Here is a 17,833-nt window from a genome sequence, read left to right as displayed (position 1 = left end):
ATGGTTCCTGGTTGTCTTATGACTTAGCTTATCATCTTGAACCACCTTCCCCATTTCTTAAATTAATCCTCTTTTTTTTTTCCCCCAATCTATCTCAATTAAGTAGATAGATATCTCATTTTCTGACCAGGAAGAAAATTAAGGAGAATTGTAATTTTAGTTTCTCTTTATCTTCCTATTAGTTATCAATGTGTCATCTTTAGGAAAATGTTTTAAACAATGTATATTATCTATTCTTATGGAAAAGTGAACCATGTTGGGTATTTTTTTTCATCCTTATATTTCTACTTTGATTTACTTTTTTTTTAAATAAATAAATTTATTTATTTATTTATTTATTTATATTTTTGGCTGCATTGGGTCTTCATTGCTGCGCGTGGGCTTTCTCTAGTTGCGGCGAGCAGGGGCTACTCTTGGTTGTGGTGTGTGGGCTTCTCATTGCTGTGGCTTCTCTTGTTGCAGAGCACAGGCTCTAGGCTCACAGGCTTCAGTAGTTGTGGCACACGGGCCCAGTAGTTGTGGCTCACGGACTCTAGAGTGCAGGCTCAGTAGTTGTGGTGCACGGGCTTAGTTGCTCCACGGCATGTGGAATCTTCCCAGACCAGGGCTCGGACCCGTGTCCCTGCATTGGCAGGCGGATTCTTAACCACTGTGCCACCAGGGAAGTCCTGATTTACTTTCTAAATATAAAAAATTAAAATAGACCTTGTATGAAGGGCATCTTTTTAATGACATTTTCCCCCCCATATATAGGAAGTTCACAAATGGGTGCTACTATAGTAGATGCTTTGGATACCCTTTATATTATGGGACTTCATGATGAATTCCGAGATGGGCAAAAATGGATCGAAAACAACCTTGATTTCAGCGTGGTGAGTATACAATTCATAATTTATTACATTGACTATGAAAAGACACTGTAACAATAGTTTTGAGTGTTATACTAGCAGTTTAAGGAAATCCTAAGTCCCCCTTCTTCTTTTGCGATTGTCAGTTGTTCAATTTTTGCGTAAAATAAACACCCTTTCTCACCATTTTCCTTTTCCTTTTCTTACCCTTATCATTTAAGGTAATGTGTTGCATGTGTTAAGGCAAGAGTTAGGGAAAAAAAGCACATTGAATTAGAAATATCAGGAAACCATAAATTACTTTATAAATATTAAGTGTTTTATTATTTTTTAAAGAAATAATGATTTGGTACAGTTTTTTTAAACTTTTTTAAAAAATCTATTTTATTTTTTAAATTGAAGTATAGCTGATTTACAGTGTTGTGGTTTTGGCACAGTTTTGAAGAGCCTTCATAGTTAGGCACATGCTCATCCTTCCAGCATTTTGGCATAGTTGTTAAGTAGTGCTGCTTAGGTTTGAAGCCCAGCACAGCCACAATTCTAGTGCTACTTGGGAAACCTATCTATAAGTAAGTGCTACTTATTCTTTCTAAACCTGTCATAAAATTGCTATCCTATTGCAATATTGTAAGGATTATTTGAAATAATCTGGTACATATTCAGTGTTCAGTAAATGTTAGCAGTTATTTTCATTGTTACCAGTTTTCACCTAAAAGATGGGTGGACTATTTTGTCATATTCATTTTCATCTTTCATGATATTTTTACTTGCTGTTCCTTCTGACTGTAGTGAGAAACCACTCCTTATGTGTTTTTCTCTTTGGCGAACTCTGTATCATTCAAATTGTGATTTAAATCCACAATTATTTCTTCTCTGATGCCTTTCCTGATGCTAATTAGACAAAAACTGATTACTTTCTTTTATATTATTTTAGCATTTTGGACACAGCTCAGAACAATTTTTATTATCAGATTTAGGTTTGGCTGTGAATGACAGAAAATCTAGTATAAAATAGCTTAAACAAGATACATGTTTATTTCTCTTTCATGCAAGTCAAGTACAAAGATAAACAGTTTAGGGCCGGTTTGGGTAGCTCCTCGATGACCAAGGACCTAGGATCCTTTGTTTTATTATTCTGTCAACTTCAGTATAAAGCTTCAACCTCATGGTACAAGATGATTCCTCAAGATAAGGTGGATAAACCTTCCAGCTGCATAGAGGAGGAAGGGATAGAGACAAGATATGTGACTGCTCAGAAGTTGGTTACCCCATTTTTGCTTGTATATTATTGAGTGAATCTAACTCATGTGGCCCCACCTAACTGTAAAAGGGGATTGAGAAATGCAGGGTTTTTTCCCCTGTATAGTTATGTAGCTCTTAGAGATTATGTACTTCAAGGTCATGAAGAAAAATTCCTGTATTTAATTCTAAATGTTTTAAAGTTTTGCTTTTGCATTTAGGTCTTTAGTCCTTATATAGTTGAGTTTGTGGCTAGGTTAAAATAGGCAACTACCTATTGATCCTAGCACATTTATTTCTCTACTATTTATACATGCCACATTAGTCATGTATTAGTTATATTAGTCTATTCTTTTCTACTGGCTTTTCTCTTTATCCCTACATCAATATTTTAGTAGTCTAAATATTTATTATAGTCTTAACTATTTTTATAAGAAAAGCTTAATATCTATATCTGAATCTTGATATCTGATCTTATTCTACTAGGAAATTATCTTAGCAATTATCGGTTCTTTGTTCTTTTAAGCTCTGGAAAAACTGTGTTGAAATTTTGATGAGGATTGCATTCAATTTATAGATTAATTTGGAGAGAATTGGCATATGTGAATCTCAAATACTCGTGTTTGTTAACATGGCAGCTTTATTATGCCTAATAATTTGTTGGTATATTGTTGTGTCAGTTGGCTCAATCAAGAACCAGAACTGTACAGTTTTTTTAATTAGAGGATTTAGTGTTTAGAATTGTTAACCAAGTAATGGGGCACTGAAAAGACAGAAAGAGAACATTGTGGTATTACAAGAGGTAGTAACTACAATAAATGGCTGCCATGCCTGGAACTGTGAGAACGATGGGGAGAGGTTGAGATCATTAAAATTTACTAGCTTGGGACTCTGTTTTTGATACCGTAGGAGTTCTTAAAAGGGGCTTCTCAGAGCTGGGACTCAGACCTCTGAGGAGGGGGTACCTAGTTAGGGCTTGGTATCTCTAAAGGGCACAAGGAGGCTGATTTGGGGAATGTGTCTGTGGCAGGGGAACTGTAACCTGGAAGCAACTGCCACCGCCAGGGTGAAGAACCATGGCTGGTTTGACACTGTCAGAAACTAGAAGTAGACTGGAAGGAATAAGTTCCTTTTTCTTCCTTCAGCTTTGTATTATCTTTGTAGAACCTTCTATCATCAGCAGGGCCTATAAGGAAGCCAGATGCATTTGAAGAGTTCTAGTTTCAGTATACCGAAGTAGAGTGTAGAAGGATGGATTTGAAGCTGAGAAAAAATAGCTTAATAATCAGCACGGTCATTTTCCATTCTTTCACTTTTACCCTTTCTGTGTCATATGTTTTAGCTGTATATTTTACATATAGTGCGTATTTAGATTTTGTTATTTTTATCCAGTCTTGGAGTCTTTTAACTGTTAAGCTTGAAATATTTACATTTAGTATAACATATTTTTAGAGTTGAATCTTCAATCATTGTTTTGCTACCTATATCATTATTGTACTTCTCATTTGCCTTTATTTTCTGTCTATCTTATTTGGATTAAATTACTTCATGTCTCTTTTTCCCTCTACTAGTTTGACTTTATACTTTCCATTTCCATTCATTTTGGGGTTACCCTTAAAATTTTAATAGGTATACTTACCAAAGTTTAAAATTAATCATTTTCTCTATCCTCCTTCTGAAAAACATAAGGATCTTAGAATGCTTTAATTTAGCTCATCTCTCTCTTGTCTTATGTGTAATTGTTGTCTAGTTGGTCCCAACTTGTATTTGAAACTTCCAAATTAAGTAATGAATAAATAAATAAATATATTTATTGAGTGCCTTCTCTGTGACAGACACTGTTCTAAATCTATGGATACAGGAATGAACAAAACAGAGTCTTATCTCTGTTTAAGGAGAGAAGTAGTAAATACATATTCAAGATATATTGAATATAGCGTGTCAGATAGTGATAAGTGCTTACTCTTAAAGAAGAGTAAGTAGGATTGGAGTAAGCGGTGGTGAGAGGTTGCTATTTTATATCCATTGGATATTGAAGGTGACGTTTCTGAGAAGAGACCCAAGGGAAGTCATGTGGATATGAGACAGCCAAGCTTTCTCCTAATAGATATGATAGCTGAGTATAGAATTAGAGGTTGATGATTATTTTCTCTTAACCTTTTAAAGATACAGTTCCATTGTCTTCCTGTTTCTGTTATGCTATTGAAAAGCATGCTATCAGTTTAATATTTAAAAGGTAATCTGTCTTTTTTCCCCTTGTTTTAATATTTTCTTTTTTTGCTTTGTTGTTCTGTAATTCCATTGCCATTCTGTATTTAGACTATTCCTTAAAGGACTCATGTTTTATCAGTCTGAGGACTTTTGTTTTCATCAATTTAGGAAGATTCTCAGTCATTACTCCTGTGAATAATGCCTCTCCCTCAGTCTCTCCCTTCTCTCCCTCTAGAAACTTTTCTTATCTTCTGTCTCTTGTGAGGGAAGATATGAATTTTACAAATAAGAATTATATAATATTCAGATGATGATAAGTGTTAATTGGGGAAATAGTACAGAGTAAGGAATATTAGTGATGAGGGATTACTTCACAATTTTATATTGTATGGTCAGAAAAACTTTCTAAGTGACATTTGCTTAGAGATCTGCAGGTAAAGTATAAAGACTGACGCAGAAGTGAGTTTGACAGTTCTCAAACAGCAGGTAGACCCGTTGGGTAATAATAAAGTGAGTCAGAGGGACATGGGTAGGAGATGATGTCAGAGAGGTTGTGGGGAATCAGATTATGTTGGGTCTAGTAAGTCATTTTACTCTGAGTGTAACCAGAAGTCATTGTAAGGTTTTGCACAGAGTAGTAACCTATGCTAACTTAAGATTTAAAAGGTTCACCACTGTGACTATATGGTGCTGAAAAAGTAGGGTGCTGAGAAGAGGGTAAGGATGAAGTCAGGGAAACTGGTTAGATGGTATTATTGTTCTAATGAGTGGAGAAAGGCCCTCTCTCCCTCTTTTCCTTCCTCTCTATATTTAGTGAATGTCTACTATGTACCCTGCAGTATGCTATATATTGGGAATATATGAAGTAGTATAAACCACTTTGCTTTTGAGGATGGGTTAGGATAACAGTTATGTTATTAAAAAATTACATTATATTGTGAAAATTCTATATTAGAGAATTATGCTTGTGTTAGCAAATGATTTCTGCCTATGAATGTTGGAAAGACTTCAGGGTAATATACATTTCCTTTTAATTTTTATTTAAAAATTAATTATGAATGTTATTTTTCTGTTAGTCAATTTTGTATATTCTATGGATTCTTTGGTTATTTTCTTTGCCACTTCTAATTTCTTTCCATGCATTAGAATCTTCTTCAGCAATATCTTTATCCATATTTAATACAAACCTATAGAGTGTATGTGATAGGATTATTAATACTGGTATACTTGTGGCAAATTTCCTTCTGTTTGTTGTTTGCCTTTTAATTTTGTTCATGATTTTTTTTCTTATAGGTAATTTTCATTATGGGGAAATTCAAGTCCTTCTATCATCATTTATTATCAATGCTATTGATTTTATGCTTACAAAGTACCTGCTTTCTCAAGGAAGTATAGATATATTGTCACATTTTTTTCTACTTCTTTATTTCAGTTTTCTTCTGTATTTACTTCTAAATCATTTGGATTTCATATATATATATATGGAATGAGTATCCAAATTAAATTCTTACCTAGGAGTCAGTTTTTTCAACATTATTAATTGAAAAATCTATCATCTTGCCATTATTTTTTGGTACCTCCTTTAACATTGATTAAGTTACATATACTAGAAAAACATTTAAAATTCATGAGGAGAGATAGAAGTAAAAATGGACGTTATAGTGTAGTGATTAGAACAGAAAGGGACCAGTAGAGAGAACACTATTCCAAAATTCAAGAAGTAGAGGCTTTCATGAGGGACAATAGTCAATAGCATCAAATATCTTGATAATTTCACAATAATATGTAAGGCACATGAAAATGGCCCATTGGTTATGGCAATTAGGAAGCTGTGCTGACAGCAATAGAGGAGTTTCAGTAACATTAACAAATGGGAGGTGAGATTGCAGTTTCATGAGAAACGAAGACATAGAAAGTGGAAAAAAAACATTCTCCCCAGCATGTTTGTGAGAAACATATGAAGGCTTGAAGATATTTTGAAACCTTTACAGCTTTATGTATATGTGAATATTTTCAATATGTTTTCACAGAATTCAGAGGTGTCTGTGTTTGAAGTCAACATTCGATTTATTGGAGGCCTACTTGCAGCATATTACCTTTCAGGAGAGGAGGTGAGCAAAATCAAGTGATATGTTGTTTGGGGGGAAAGGGTTGTGAATGGAATTTAGTAAAATGAAAGATTTCCCTAGCATCATGTTGTCTTTTTTTTTTTTTTTAAAGGAATTCCTTTATTTTTATTATTTATTTATTTATATATTTATTTTTGGCTGTGTTGGGTCTTCGTTTCTGTGCAAGGGCTTTCTCTAGTTGCGGCAAGCGGGAGCCACTCACTATCGCGGCCTCTCGTTGCGGAGCACAAGCTCCAGACGCGCAGGCTCAGTAGTTGTGGCTTATGGGCCTAGTTGTTCCACGGCATGTGGGATCTTCCCAGACCAGGGCTCGAACCCGTGTCCCCTGCATTAGCAGACAGATTCTCAACCACTGCGCCACCAGGGAAGCCCCCATGTCATCTTTTTATTTTTTTAATAAATTTATTTATTTAATTTATTTTTATTTTTTGACTGCGTTGGGTCTTCGTTGCTGCGCGAGGGCTTTCTCTAGTTGCGGCAAGCGGGGACTACTCTTCGTTGCAGTGTGCGGGCTCCTCATTGTGGTGGCTTCTCTTGTTGCAGAGCATGGGCTCTAGGCGTGCGGGCTTCAGTAGTTGCAGCACTTGGGCTCAGTAGTTGTGACTTGGGAGCTCTAGAGCGCAGGCTCAGTAGTTGTGGTGCATGGGCTTAGTTGCTCCCTGGCATGTGGGATCTTCCTGGACCAGGGCTCGAACCTGTGTCCCCTGCATTGGCAGGCGGATTCTTAACCACTGCACCACCAGGGAAGCCCCATGTCGTCTTTTTACATTGTCTAGTATTGAACTAATCTACAGGTTTGCTGAAATAATTAGATCTTCAGGTAGAGCTCTATTTCTTGGGAATAATGATTTTTCCATTTTGAGAATCTCAGTGAAACAAATTCATCACAGATCCTAGCGTTATATACACTATGTCTCCTCTGTAGGAGTTATCCTTCTCCAGGATTTGCCATTGCAATTAATTACATGGTTGAAACAAAAGTAGAAAATATATTAATAAGATTAGAATTAAGGAATGAATCAGTAAGAATGAATATGGATCCTCCTAAGTCCAAAAATTAATTAATAAAACTGCCTATTTAGAAATTGAATGCAATTTATTGCTGTAAATTAAAACAAAACAAAACAACAACTCTGAATTCTCCTTTATGGAAGTCTTGGTGTAATACACACAGACACACTTGAGACTTACGGTGATGGGGAAGTGGCTGTAGGAAATTGCTTTTTACTACTCAGATGGGTTAAAGAGTGGAGTTGGAGAGTGTGAGAAAGAGAAATTAAAGACGGGAATAAAGACACAGACCTACTAGAGAATGGACTTGAGGCTATGGGGAGGGGGAGGGGTGACAGGTGACAGGGTGAGAGAGTGTCATGGACATATATACACTACCAAATGTAAAATAGATAGCTAATGGGAAGCAGCCGCATAGCACAGGGAGATCAGCTCGGTGCTTTGTGACCACCTAGAGGGGTGGGATAGGGAGGGTGGGAGGGAGGGAGATGCAAGAGGGAAGAGATATGGGAACATATGTATATGTATAACTGATTCACTTTGTTATAAAGCAGAAACTAACACACCATTGTAAAGCAATTATACTTCAATAAAGGTGTTTAAAAAAAAAAAAAAGAAAGAAACTAAAGGAAGAGGTTATAGTCATTTCTGTTTTGTTTTCTGAGAAACTACTTGGCACATAGATTTAATTGATTTGTTGGTCTAAATGATTGTAAAATAGCTTTGTAAATTTAAGAAAGCTCACTTTTTATTATATGTATTGTAAAGATGGATTTTTATGGTGTCTTCAGTTTTTATTTTTTGTGTTTAACTTTAAAGTGGTCATTTTTAGGATTGTTTTTCCCCTTATGGCTTTTAGATTTTGGTCTTTAGAAAGCCTTCCCTATGGCTGTATCATTACAAAACAAATATTTCCACTTTTCTTCTGGATTTTTATGATTTTATATACTTATATTTAATTATTTCATCTATCTTTGTGTGCTTTTGTGTGTAAAGAGTGAGATACCCATGTACGACTTTTTCTGTAGAAGAAATATGTTTGAAGATGATGGTATTTAATATATAATATTAGATAAATAACATTTCTTACTAAATATATGATTTTACTGTCAGCCTTTACTATGTAATTTGATTATACCTCCAACCTATCTTTCAACTGTTAGAACACCTCAGTTCCCATTTAATAAAATAAAAGGTCTATACTCTTGCAAAGAGGTTTTCAAACTTCAGTGTGTTTCAGGGTCACATAGTGTGTTTTATAAAGATGAAGATTCCAAGCCCTACTCACAGGACTGAAATTCAGTTGGTTTGAGGTGGAAACCATTATTTATGGTTTTAATAAAGTACTCCGTGTTAAACGTGATTTTGGAAATGCTGGTTCTATACTTTGAGAAACTCTGACCTAGCTTATATGAATAAAATCATTGTAAATTAATTGATAGGATTTTTTGGTCAGGTTTATTGAGGTATTATATAGAGTAAAATTCACCCACTTTAGTGTATACTTCTTTGAGTTTTGACAGTGCATACAATCTAGTAAGCACCAGCACAAGTGAGATATAGAAGAATTCTATCATCCCAGAAAATTCCCTTTTACCATTTTATAGTTACCCCGCATGCTACCACCAGCCTCTGGTAACGACTGATCTGTTTTCTGTTCGTACAGTAAGGAGTACTGGCTTCTTTCATGTAGCACAATGCATTTGAGATTTATTCATGTATTTAGTAATTCATTCCTTTTTACTGCTGTATGGTATTCCATTGTGTGGCTCTAACAGTTTATCCATTCACCAATGGATTGGTTTTTAGTTTTGGAGATTCTGAATAAAGCTGCTATAAATATTTGCATTAGGATTCTGTGGGATCATAAATTTTTATTTCTCTTGGGTAACTATCTAGAAGTGGGATTGCTGGCTCAAATGGTAAGTAAACTTTGGAAGAACTCGCCAGACTTTTTCAAATAGTTGCCTTCCATCATGACCAGTACTTGGTATTGAGAGTTTCTTTATTATTTTTAGCTATTCTAATAGGTGTGTATTAGTATCTCATTGCGGTTTTATTTTACTTTTCTCTAATGACAAACCATGTTGAGCACCTTTTCATGGGCTTATTTGTCATTCATATATCTTCTTTAATTGTTCAGTCTTTGGCCATCAAATTTTTTTTGTTTTCTTATTATTGAATGTTGAGAGTTTTTTGTATATTCTGTATATTCTGGACATAGGACTTTTATAACCTATGTGTTTGCAAATATTTTCTCTCTGTCTTTGGCTTTTCAGTGTCTTAACAGTATCTTTTGAAGAACTGAAGTTGTTACATCTTGAAGTAGTCCAATGTATCAGTTTCATCTTTTATGGTTCATGTGTTTGGTATTTTATTTACAAAGTGTTGCCTAATCCAAGGTCACAAAGATTTTCTCTTGTTTTCTTCTAAATGTATTATAGTTTTACTTTACTATACTTTTAAATCTATAATCCATTTTGAGTTAAATTCTATATGCTGTGAGGTAGAGGTTGAGATTCATTTCTTTCCATATGGATATCCAAAAATTCTAGCACCATTCGTTGAAAAGACTAGTCTTTCTCTATTTAATTGACTTTGCACCTTTGTTGAAAACAATTGACCATATATGAAATCAACTGACCAAATGTGGGTATACTTCTAGACTCTGTTGTTGATCTGTGTGTCTGTCCTTTTGCTATTACCACACTGTGTTCATAATTATGGCTTTATGGAATTGAAATCATGGTCTTTATGGTCTCGTAATCAGGTTGTGTGAGTCCTCCAACTTTGTTCCCCTTCAAAATTGTTTTGGCTATTCTAGTTTTATTTTCTATATAAATTATATAATCAGTTTCCTGATTTCTACAAAATATCTTACTGGGATTTTGATTAGGATTATATTGAGTCTATCAGTAAGTTTAGGGAAAATTGATATCTTCCAATCCATGAACATAATATATCTCTTCATTTATTTAGTTCTTTAATTTTGTTCATTGGTGTTTCTAGTTTTTACAGATCTTATACATATTTTGATGGATTTGTATCTATTTCATATTTTTTGATGCTATTAAAAGTGGTACTGTATATTTTATTTCAATTGCTGATTGTATATATGCTGCCAGTATATATAAATATAAGTGCTTTAAAAAACCTTTTAATAAAGACTTAAATTTTCAGCTGACTCAAGACATTTTGTTTTTGTCTAGATAACTTTTCTGATACTATCATTTATTTTAAAATGTGGTAAAATGTACATAACATAAAAGAATAACATTCACATTGTTGTACACTATGCAGTTGATTTTTATATTGACCTTGTGGCCTGAGATTATCATAAATTTACTAGTTAATTCTAGTCACTTTTAAATGGATTTTAATAGATTCTTTGGGAATTTCTTTGCAACCAATCATGTCATCAGTGAATAGAGATGTTTTATTTCTCTATATAGAGAACAGTTTTATTTGTATAGTTCTTTTATTTCTTTTTCTTGCCTTATCACATTGCCCAGAACCTTCACTAAATACAGAGTTAAATGGGAGTAGTGAGAGTGGCATCCTTGCCTGGTTCCTGATATCAGGGGAAGAGCATTTAGTTTTTCACCATTAAGCATAATGTTAGCCATAGGGTTTTTTTTTTTTTGTAGATACCCTTTATCATTTTGAAGAAGTTCCCTGCTATTCCTATTTGCTGAGGTTTTTTTAAATCATGAATGGATGTTGAATGTTGTCAAATGTTTTTATGGCATTTAATTAGATGATTATATGGTGTTTCTTCTTTATCTGTTGATAATGTGAATTATGCTGGTTGATTTTTGACCATGAAACCAACCTTGCATTTTTGGGAAGAAACCCCACTTGGTCATAGTGTATTATCCTTTTTAAATATTGCTGGGATTGATTTGATAATGTATTGTTGAGAATTTTTTTGTATCTGTGTTCATATGGGATATTGAGCTACAGTTTTAATATCTTTTTGTGTATGTGTGTTTTGTATAAGAGTAATACTGACCTTGTAAAATGAGTTCGGAAGGGTTTCTTCTTTTTTTCCATTGGAGAAGTTTGTGTATAATTGATATTATTTCTTCCTTAAATGTTTGGTAGAATTTCCCAGTGAAGCCACATGGTGTTGGAGTTTTTTGTTTTTGTTTTTCCCACTAAGTTTTAAAATGTATGTATTCAATTTCTTTGGTAGATATAACACTGTTCAGGTTATTTCTTCTTGAGTGGCTTTTGTAGTTTGTGTGGCTTTTGTTGTTTGTGTATTTCAGGGAATTTGTTTCCTCTAAATTGTGGACATAAATTTGTTTGTATTACCTTGTTATTATCCTTTTTATATCTGTAGGGTCTTTAGTAATGTTCCCCATTTCATCTTCTCTTTTGTTGTCAGTCTGGCTACAAGTGTATTAATATTTTTATTTCAAAGAACTAGATTTTGTTTCATTGACTTTTCTCTATTTTTGTGTATTCAGTTTTATTAATTTTTTGCTTTTATCTTTACTTACTTCTTGCTTTGGGGCTAAGTTGCACCTCTCTCCCCATTTTTTTTCCTGTTTTTTTCCAGTTCCTTATGGTTGGAGCTTGTTAGCTCATTAATATGACAACTTTTCTTATTTTATTTTATTGATTTATTTTTATCTTATTTTTTACTGAAGTATAGTTGACTTAACAATATTCTATTAGTTTCAGATGTATACATAGTAATACCATATTTTCATAGCATATACTCCATACAGAGTTATTTTAAGATATTGACTATATTCCCTGTGCTGTACATTACATCTTTGTAGCTTATTTTTTCCCAGTAGTTTGTAAGCATTAATATCATAGATTTGCTTCTCAGTCTTTCTTTAACTGCATCCTATGACTTTTGATATGTTATGTTTTTATTTTCCTTTAATTCAAAATGTTTTCTAATTTCTCTTCTTCCTTTTTGATTGCTGAGTTATTTAGAAGTACGCTGTTTAATTTCCAAATATTTGAGGATTTTCCAGATAGCATTCTGTTACTGGTTTCTAGTTTAATTGTTTAATTGGCAGTGAATAGAGAGCAAATTTATTGAATTTTTTGATGTTTGTTTCATGGGCCAGAATATGGTCTATCAAAAAGAATGTATGCTTGAAAAGATGTGTATTCAGCCGTGGTTGGGTTAAAATGTCAATTAGGCCAAGCTAGGTAATAGTGTTGCTTGATCTTCTGTAGTTTTACTAATTTTCTGTCTACTTGTTCTGTCAAATACTAAGTTGAGGAGTCTTGAAGCCTCCAACTATAATTATGGATTTGTCTGTTTCTCCTTTCAGTCCTATCAGTTTTTACTTTATGTATTTTGGAGATCTGTTCTTAGGTGTGTACATATTTAGGATTGTTATGTCTTCTTGGTGAATTTGTTTTTTTATTGTTTTAAAATTTTTCTCTTTATCTCTGTTCATATTCTCTGTTCTTTAGTTTGTCTGATACTGTTATAGTCACTCTGACTTTCTTTCAGGTGGTATCACATGGTATATCTTTTAATGTATGTGATCTACTTTTGAGCCTGTTGAAGGCTTTTTTTTTTAATTGGGGTATAATTGCTTTACAGTGTTGTGTTAGTTTCTGCTGTACAGCGAAGCTTTATGTATACATATATCCCCTCTTTTTTGGATTTCCTTCCCATTTAGGTCACCACAGAGCATTGAGTAGAGTTCCCTGTGCTATATACAGCAGGTTCTCATTATTATCTATTTTATACATAGTAGCGTATATATGTCAGTCCCAATCTCCCAATTCATCCCACCCCCCATTCCCCCTTTGGTGTCCATACGTTTGTTCTCAACGTCTGTGTCTCTATTTCTGCCTTGCAAACAGGTTCATTTGTACCATTTTTCTAGATTCCATATATGCATTAATATACGATATTTGTTTTTCTCTTTCTGACTTACTTCACTCTGTATGACAGTCTCTAGGTCCATCCGCGTCTCTACAAATGACCCAATTTCATTCTTTTTTATGGCTGAGTAATATTCCATTTTATATATGTACTACATCTTCTTTATCCATTCATCTGTCGATGGACATTTATTTAGGTTGGTTCCATGACCTGGCTATTGTAAATAGTGCTGCATTGAACATGGGGTGCATGTGTCTTTTTGAATTACAGTTTTCTCAGGGTATATGCCCAGTAGTGGGATTGCTGGATCATTGTTGAAGGCATTTTGCATCTCTGTTTTACCTTGATTTTTAAAGTTATTATTTCTAATACTTCATTTGACCTTTACAGTTTTCATTTCTCTGCTAAAATTCCTCGTTGTCTTCATGTATGTTTTCCACCTTATCCACTAGGTCTTTTAACATAGTAATTATAGTCATTTAAAATTCTTTGTGATTATTTCAACCTCATTAAGTGATTTGTCACTTGCTTTGTCTCTAGAAAGTGGATTAATTTTTCTTGCTTTCTTAAGTATTTAATAATTTTTTATTTAATGCAAAATATCATGTATGGATGGTACAGTGAAGACTGAGTTTAATAATATTTATGCCTGGAATAGCATGACTGTGCTATTAGTGTTAGGAGCTGAGTCAGTTTAGTCTGAGTTGAACCAGGTTTGGGTTTTTTATTGCTAAGGTTACCTACAAAGTACCACTGGCTTCAAATTCCTCTAACACTACCTTGTAATTAGAGTGGGCCTGTTATGCAGGCAAGTTTTTCTTAATGCTCTTGCTCTACTGTCCACTTTAGGCATTCCCTGTATGCCTGTGCCTCAGAGAGGGTCTGCTTCTACCCCCTGTTCCTCTCCCAGCGATGAACTGCTGTTACTTGCTACTCCATGCTTCCTAATATTTACCAGGTTAAACATTATATGATGTCTTTGAGATAGAGCATTTTTTCTTACTTTCATGCCTGTCTGACTATGTAGAGGAAATACTAAATTGTTTATGTGTAGTTGACTAATTTGCATACTAAAAAGCATATGATTCAAAATTACCTATGAACAGCTTATGAAAGAGAAGTGTCAGCCTCTGCCATTTCATTAGGCTCCTTATCTGAAGGTTGAAGCAAAATGTTGAAATTTTGGTTGCTGTTGTCATAGGAGAACACTAAAATGCTGAAAAAGTATACAATGTTACCAGTATTTCCATTTTTGCAGTTTTAACTCCTCAGACTTCAGGAAGAAACATTTTGAAGTGGAGGGAAGCACAAGTACTTTGGAGCTAGAGGTTTGAGTCTCCATTCTGCCTCCGTTTCATAAAAATATTTGTCAAGCTATTTACCTTCTGTAATTTAAGTTTCCTCATTTATAAAAGAACGAGAGAGTTCACCTGAGAGTTGTTGGGGGGATTAAATTATGTGAAGGTGCCTAACAATATCACCTGACTCAATAGATACTACTTTACTTTTTTTTCCCTCTTCCTTTGACTTTTTTCCTGTGTGGTAAATATGCTGTTTCTAACAGCTGGGAAATCCTTCTACTTATTTAAAAATAGATAAGTTAATTTCTTAGGATAGAGTCTACTCTACTAAAAAGTAGAGAGAACGTTTTACTTTTTTGACTTTCTCATACAATCAGATTTCACTGACCATTTTACTTTTCTACTTGATCATTTTACACTGAAAGCTCTGATCCATATCTATTCCAGGAAACCAAAAATAAATCCCTGAAATCTGCTAAAAATAAATAAAACATTGAATATAAGATTATTCTAATACTGGATAGCCAATAAATTCCTATGTCTCACATAAGACAGAAAAGTAACTATAATTTATAACATGGCAAAGCGCCTTTCTTATATTTAGATAGAGTGTAACTAGAATAAAGAACATTTTATATGCATTCAATGTTCTGGTACGGGGAACCAAATGAGGGTTATATGCCATCCTAACAAAGTGTTCCTCTGTCCTGTGATTTATTAATATTATAAATGTGAATCTTTATAATATTTTCTCAGAACAAGGCTATTTATTTTAAATATTCACAAGTTTAAAAATCTTGATGATTTATTATGTTTACTTGAGCCTCAAATATATGACATTTCTTTTACAGTATTTTCTCATTTTTTAACAGTTATCAAAGTGGCATCCCTTCCTAAGATAACAATGTAATTTATGTGGATAAATGCATCTGAAATCTGTCAGATAAAACAGAGAAATGGTTATGTAGAGATTAGTATGTTTCACAGAATATAAACACAAAATAAAAGAAACAACAACAGCAAACTTTTTCTTTACTAAAACACAGTTGTGTACTTCATTGCCTGTAGGTAAGATCGTTTCTGAATAAGTTCAGGGATATTTTCTTTTTTACTTTTGGCTGCGTTAGGTCTTCTTTGCTCCGCATGGGCTTTTCCTAGTTGTGGCGAGTGGGAGCTACTCTTTGTTGCGGTGCGCGGCCATCTCACTGCAGTGGCTTCTCTTGTTGCGGAGCATGGGCTCTAGGCATGCGGGCTTTAGTAGTTGTGGTGTGTGGGCTCAGTAGTTGTGGTGCACGGGCTTAGTTGCTCCGCGGCATGTGGGATCCTCCTGGACCAGGGATTGAACCCGTGTCCCCTGCATTGGCAGGCAGATTCCTATCCACTGCGCCGCCAGGCAAGTCCCAGGGGTATTTTCTAAGGCAAATAGAGTGTCCCTTTTTTGCCCTAAAGTTCTGAATAAAAAAGGAGAAATGTTACAGTGTTAATTTTTCCTGACTTAAATATTAGCCATTATTGTCCTTATTGCACTAATTCTCATTTTATTTTTGCTTCAGAAGTTACTGCAATTTCCATTGACAATTCGACCTCTGCATTTTCTGTAGATGTGTTGATAATTGGATAAAACATTCCACTAAGCTTTGCTGACCTAGATACCATTTTAAATATACTCTCCAACATTTCATCTTAAATGTGTGAGTTCATCTACACATTTGTATACATTCATACATGTTTAAAGTCACAGTACTAATACCAATTCACAGTTGATTATGATTATGATTACTGGTTTGATAAGAAGTTAGAGTTTACCACATGATCATCCCAGTAGATGCAGAAAAAGCATTTGATAAAATTCAACATCCATTCATGATAAAAACTCTCACCAAAATGAGTATAGAGGGAACATATCTCAACATAATAAAAGCCATTTATGACAAAGCCACAGTCAACATAATACTCAATGGCAAAAAGCTGAAAGCCTTCCTGCTAAATGCTGGAACAAGACAAGGATGCCCACTCTCACCACTTCTATTCAACATAGTATTGGAAGTCCTAGCCACAGCAGTCAGACAAGAAAAAGAAACAAAAGGTATCCAAATTGGAAGGAAAGAGGTAAAATTGTCATTATATGCAGGTGACATGATACTCTATAGAGAACCCTGAAGTATCCACACAAAAACTATTAGAACTAATAAATGAATTCAGCAAGGTAGCAGGATACAAGATTAATATACAGAAATCTGTTGCATTTCTTTACACTAACAGTGAAATATCAGAAAGAGAAAGTAAAAAAATCCTGTTTAAAATCATGTCAGAAGACAGAGTTTAGGGCTACCACAGGTGCTAGAAATTTAGGGGTAAAATCCAGGACAGGAGGGAGCCACAGAGGAGAAGCCCCAAATTCTGCATGCATGAAACTGTGTATTTAGATCACTTTGTTTTATTTCCCTATATGTTTATGGAACTATACCATAATTTTCTGCCTGAAATAGACGCTCACCCTTCCACATTCTCTGCCTGGTAAAGAACTTAAAAGTTCAAAGTTTGTTTATTTTAAGCAACTCTATTGAATGAAGTTAATTTATATACAATAAAATGTACCCACTTTATAGTATCTAATTAAATACATTTAAATTTTAACAAATGTTTGATATGCTGTTGGAGAGAATACAAACGATACAAACTTTTTGGAAAATGATTTAGCTTGTGTCAAGTAAACATTTAAAACGTAAAGTTCTCTGACCCACTAACCCACTTCTAGGAATATATTATCTAAAAGTAACAACGTGGATACATAAGGTATACTCAGAAGGATTTTTTCATTGCATTAGTGTTTGTAGTATCCAATGTTTGAAAACGTGTAGTAGGCCAGCGTTTGCAAAGACCTGAATATTCATCTGGGGGCATGGTTGAATAAATTGATACATCTACTACTATAGAATACTGTACAACTATGAACATAAGTTTGATATATTTCAACCAGTAAACATAGGCTTGATATATTTAGTGACAAAAGCAAGTTATAGAACAGTAGCTTGTGGGGGGTGTGTGTGTGTGTTTCCATTCATCCAGTCAGTTAGCCATTGCAGTATTTGGGGCAAATAATAATAGCAACTTGGACTAAGATGGGCTGTAGAGATGAGAGAGATAAATGATATCAAGGAAGATGAATTCAAAAGGGTTGGGTGATATTGTGCAGGGGGAAATGAGTCAGAAGGAGGTGTTGGTCCC

At 34.2% G+C, this 17,833-nt stretch overlaps 1 protein-coding gene across 6 annotated transcripts in view; it reads left to right on the top strand.

The window, feature by feature from the left end:
* Positions 1–17,833, top strand: part of MAN1A2 (mannosidase alpha class 1A member 2) — a 193,353-nt gene that overhangs the window by 77,369 nt on the left and 98,151 nt on the right. For all 6 annotated transcript variants that reach the window (XR_009700363.1, XM_061183625.1, XM_061183624.1 and 3 more), the window contains exons 4-5: positions 754–872; positions 6,329–6,409. Coding sequence is in view for 5 of the 6 variants with exons in the window: in XM_061183625.1 (XP_061039608.1) it covers positions 754–872; positions 6,329–6,409 (200 nt within the window). In the remaining variant the exon portion in view is untranslated. The remainder of the gene's footprint in view (positions 1–753; positions 873–6,328; positions 6,410–17,833) is intronic.

This window comes from Eubalaena glacialis, chromosome 3 (assembly GCF_028564815.1).
Source record: "Eubalaena glacialis isolate mEubGla1 chromosome 3, mEubGla1.1.hap2.+ XY, whole genome shotgun sequence".
Lineage (NCBI taxonomy): Eukaryota > Metazoa > Chordata > Mammalia > Artiodactyla > Balaenidae > Eubalaena > Eubalaena glacialis.
Note: the sequence above shows the minus strand (reverse complement) of the source record. Positions and strands in the feature narration are given on the sequence as shown.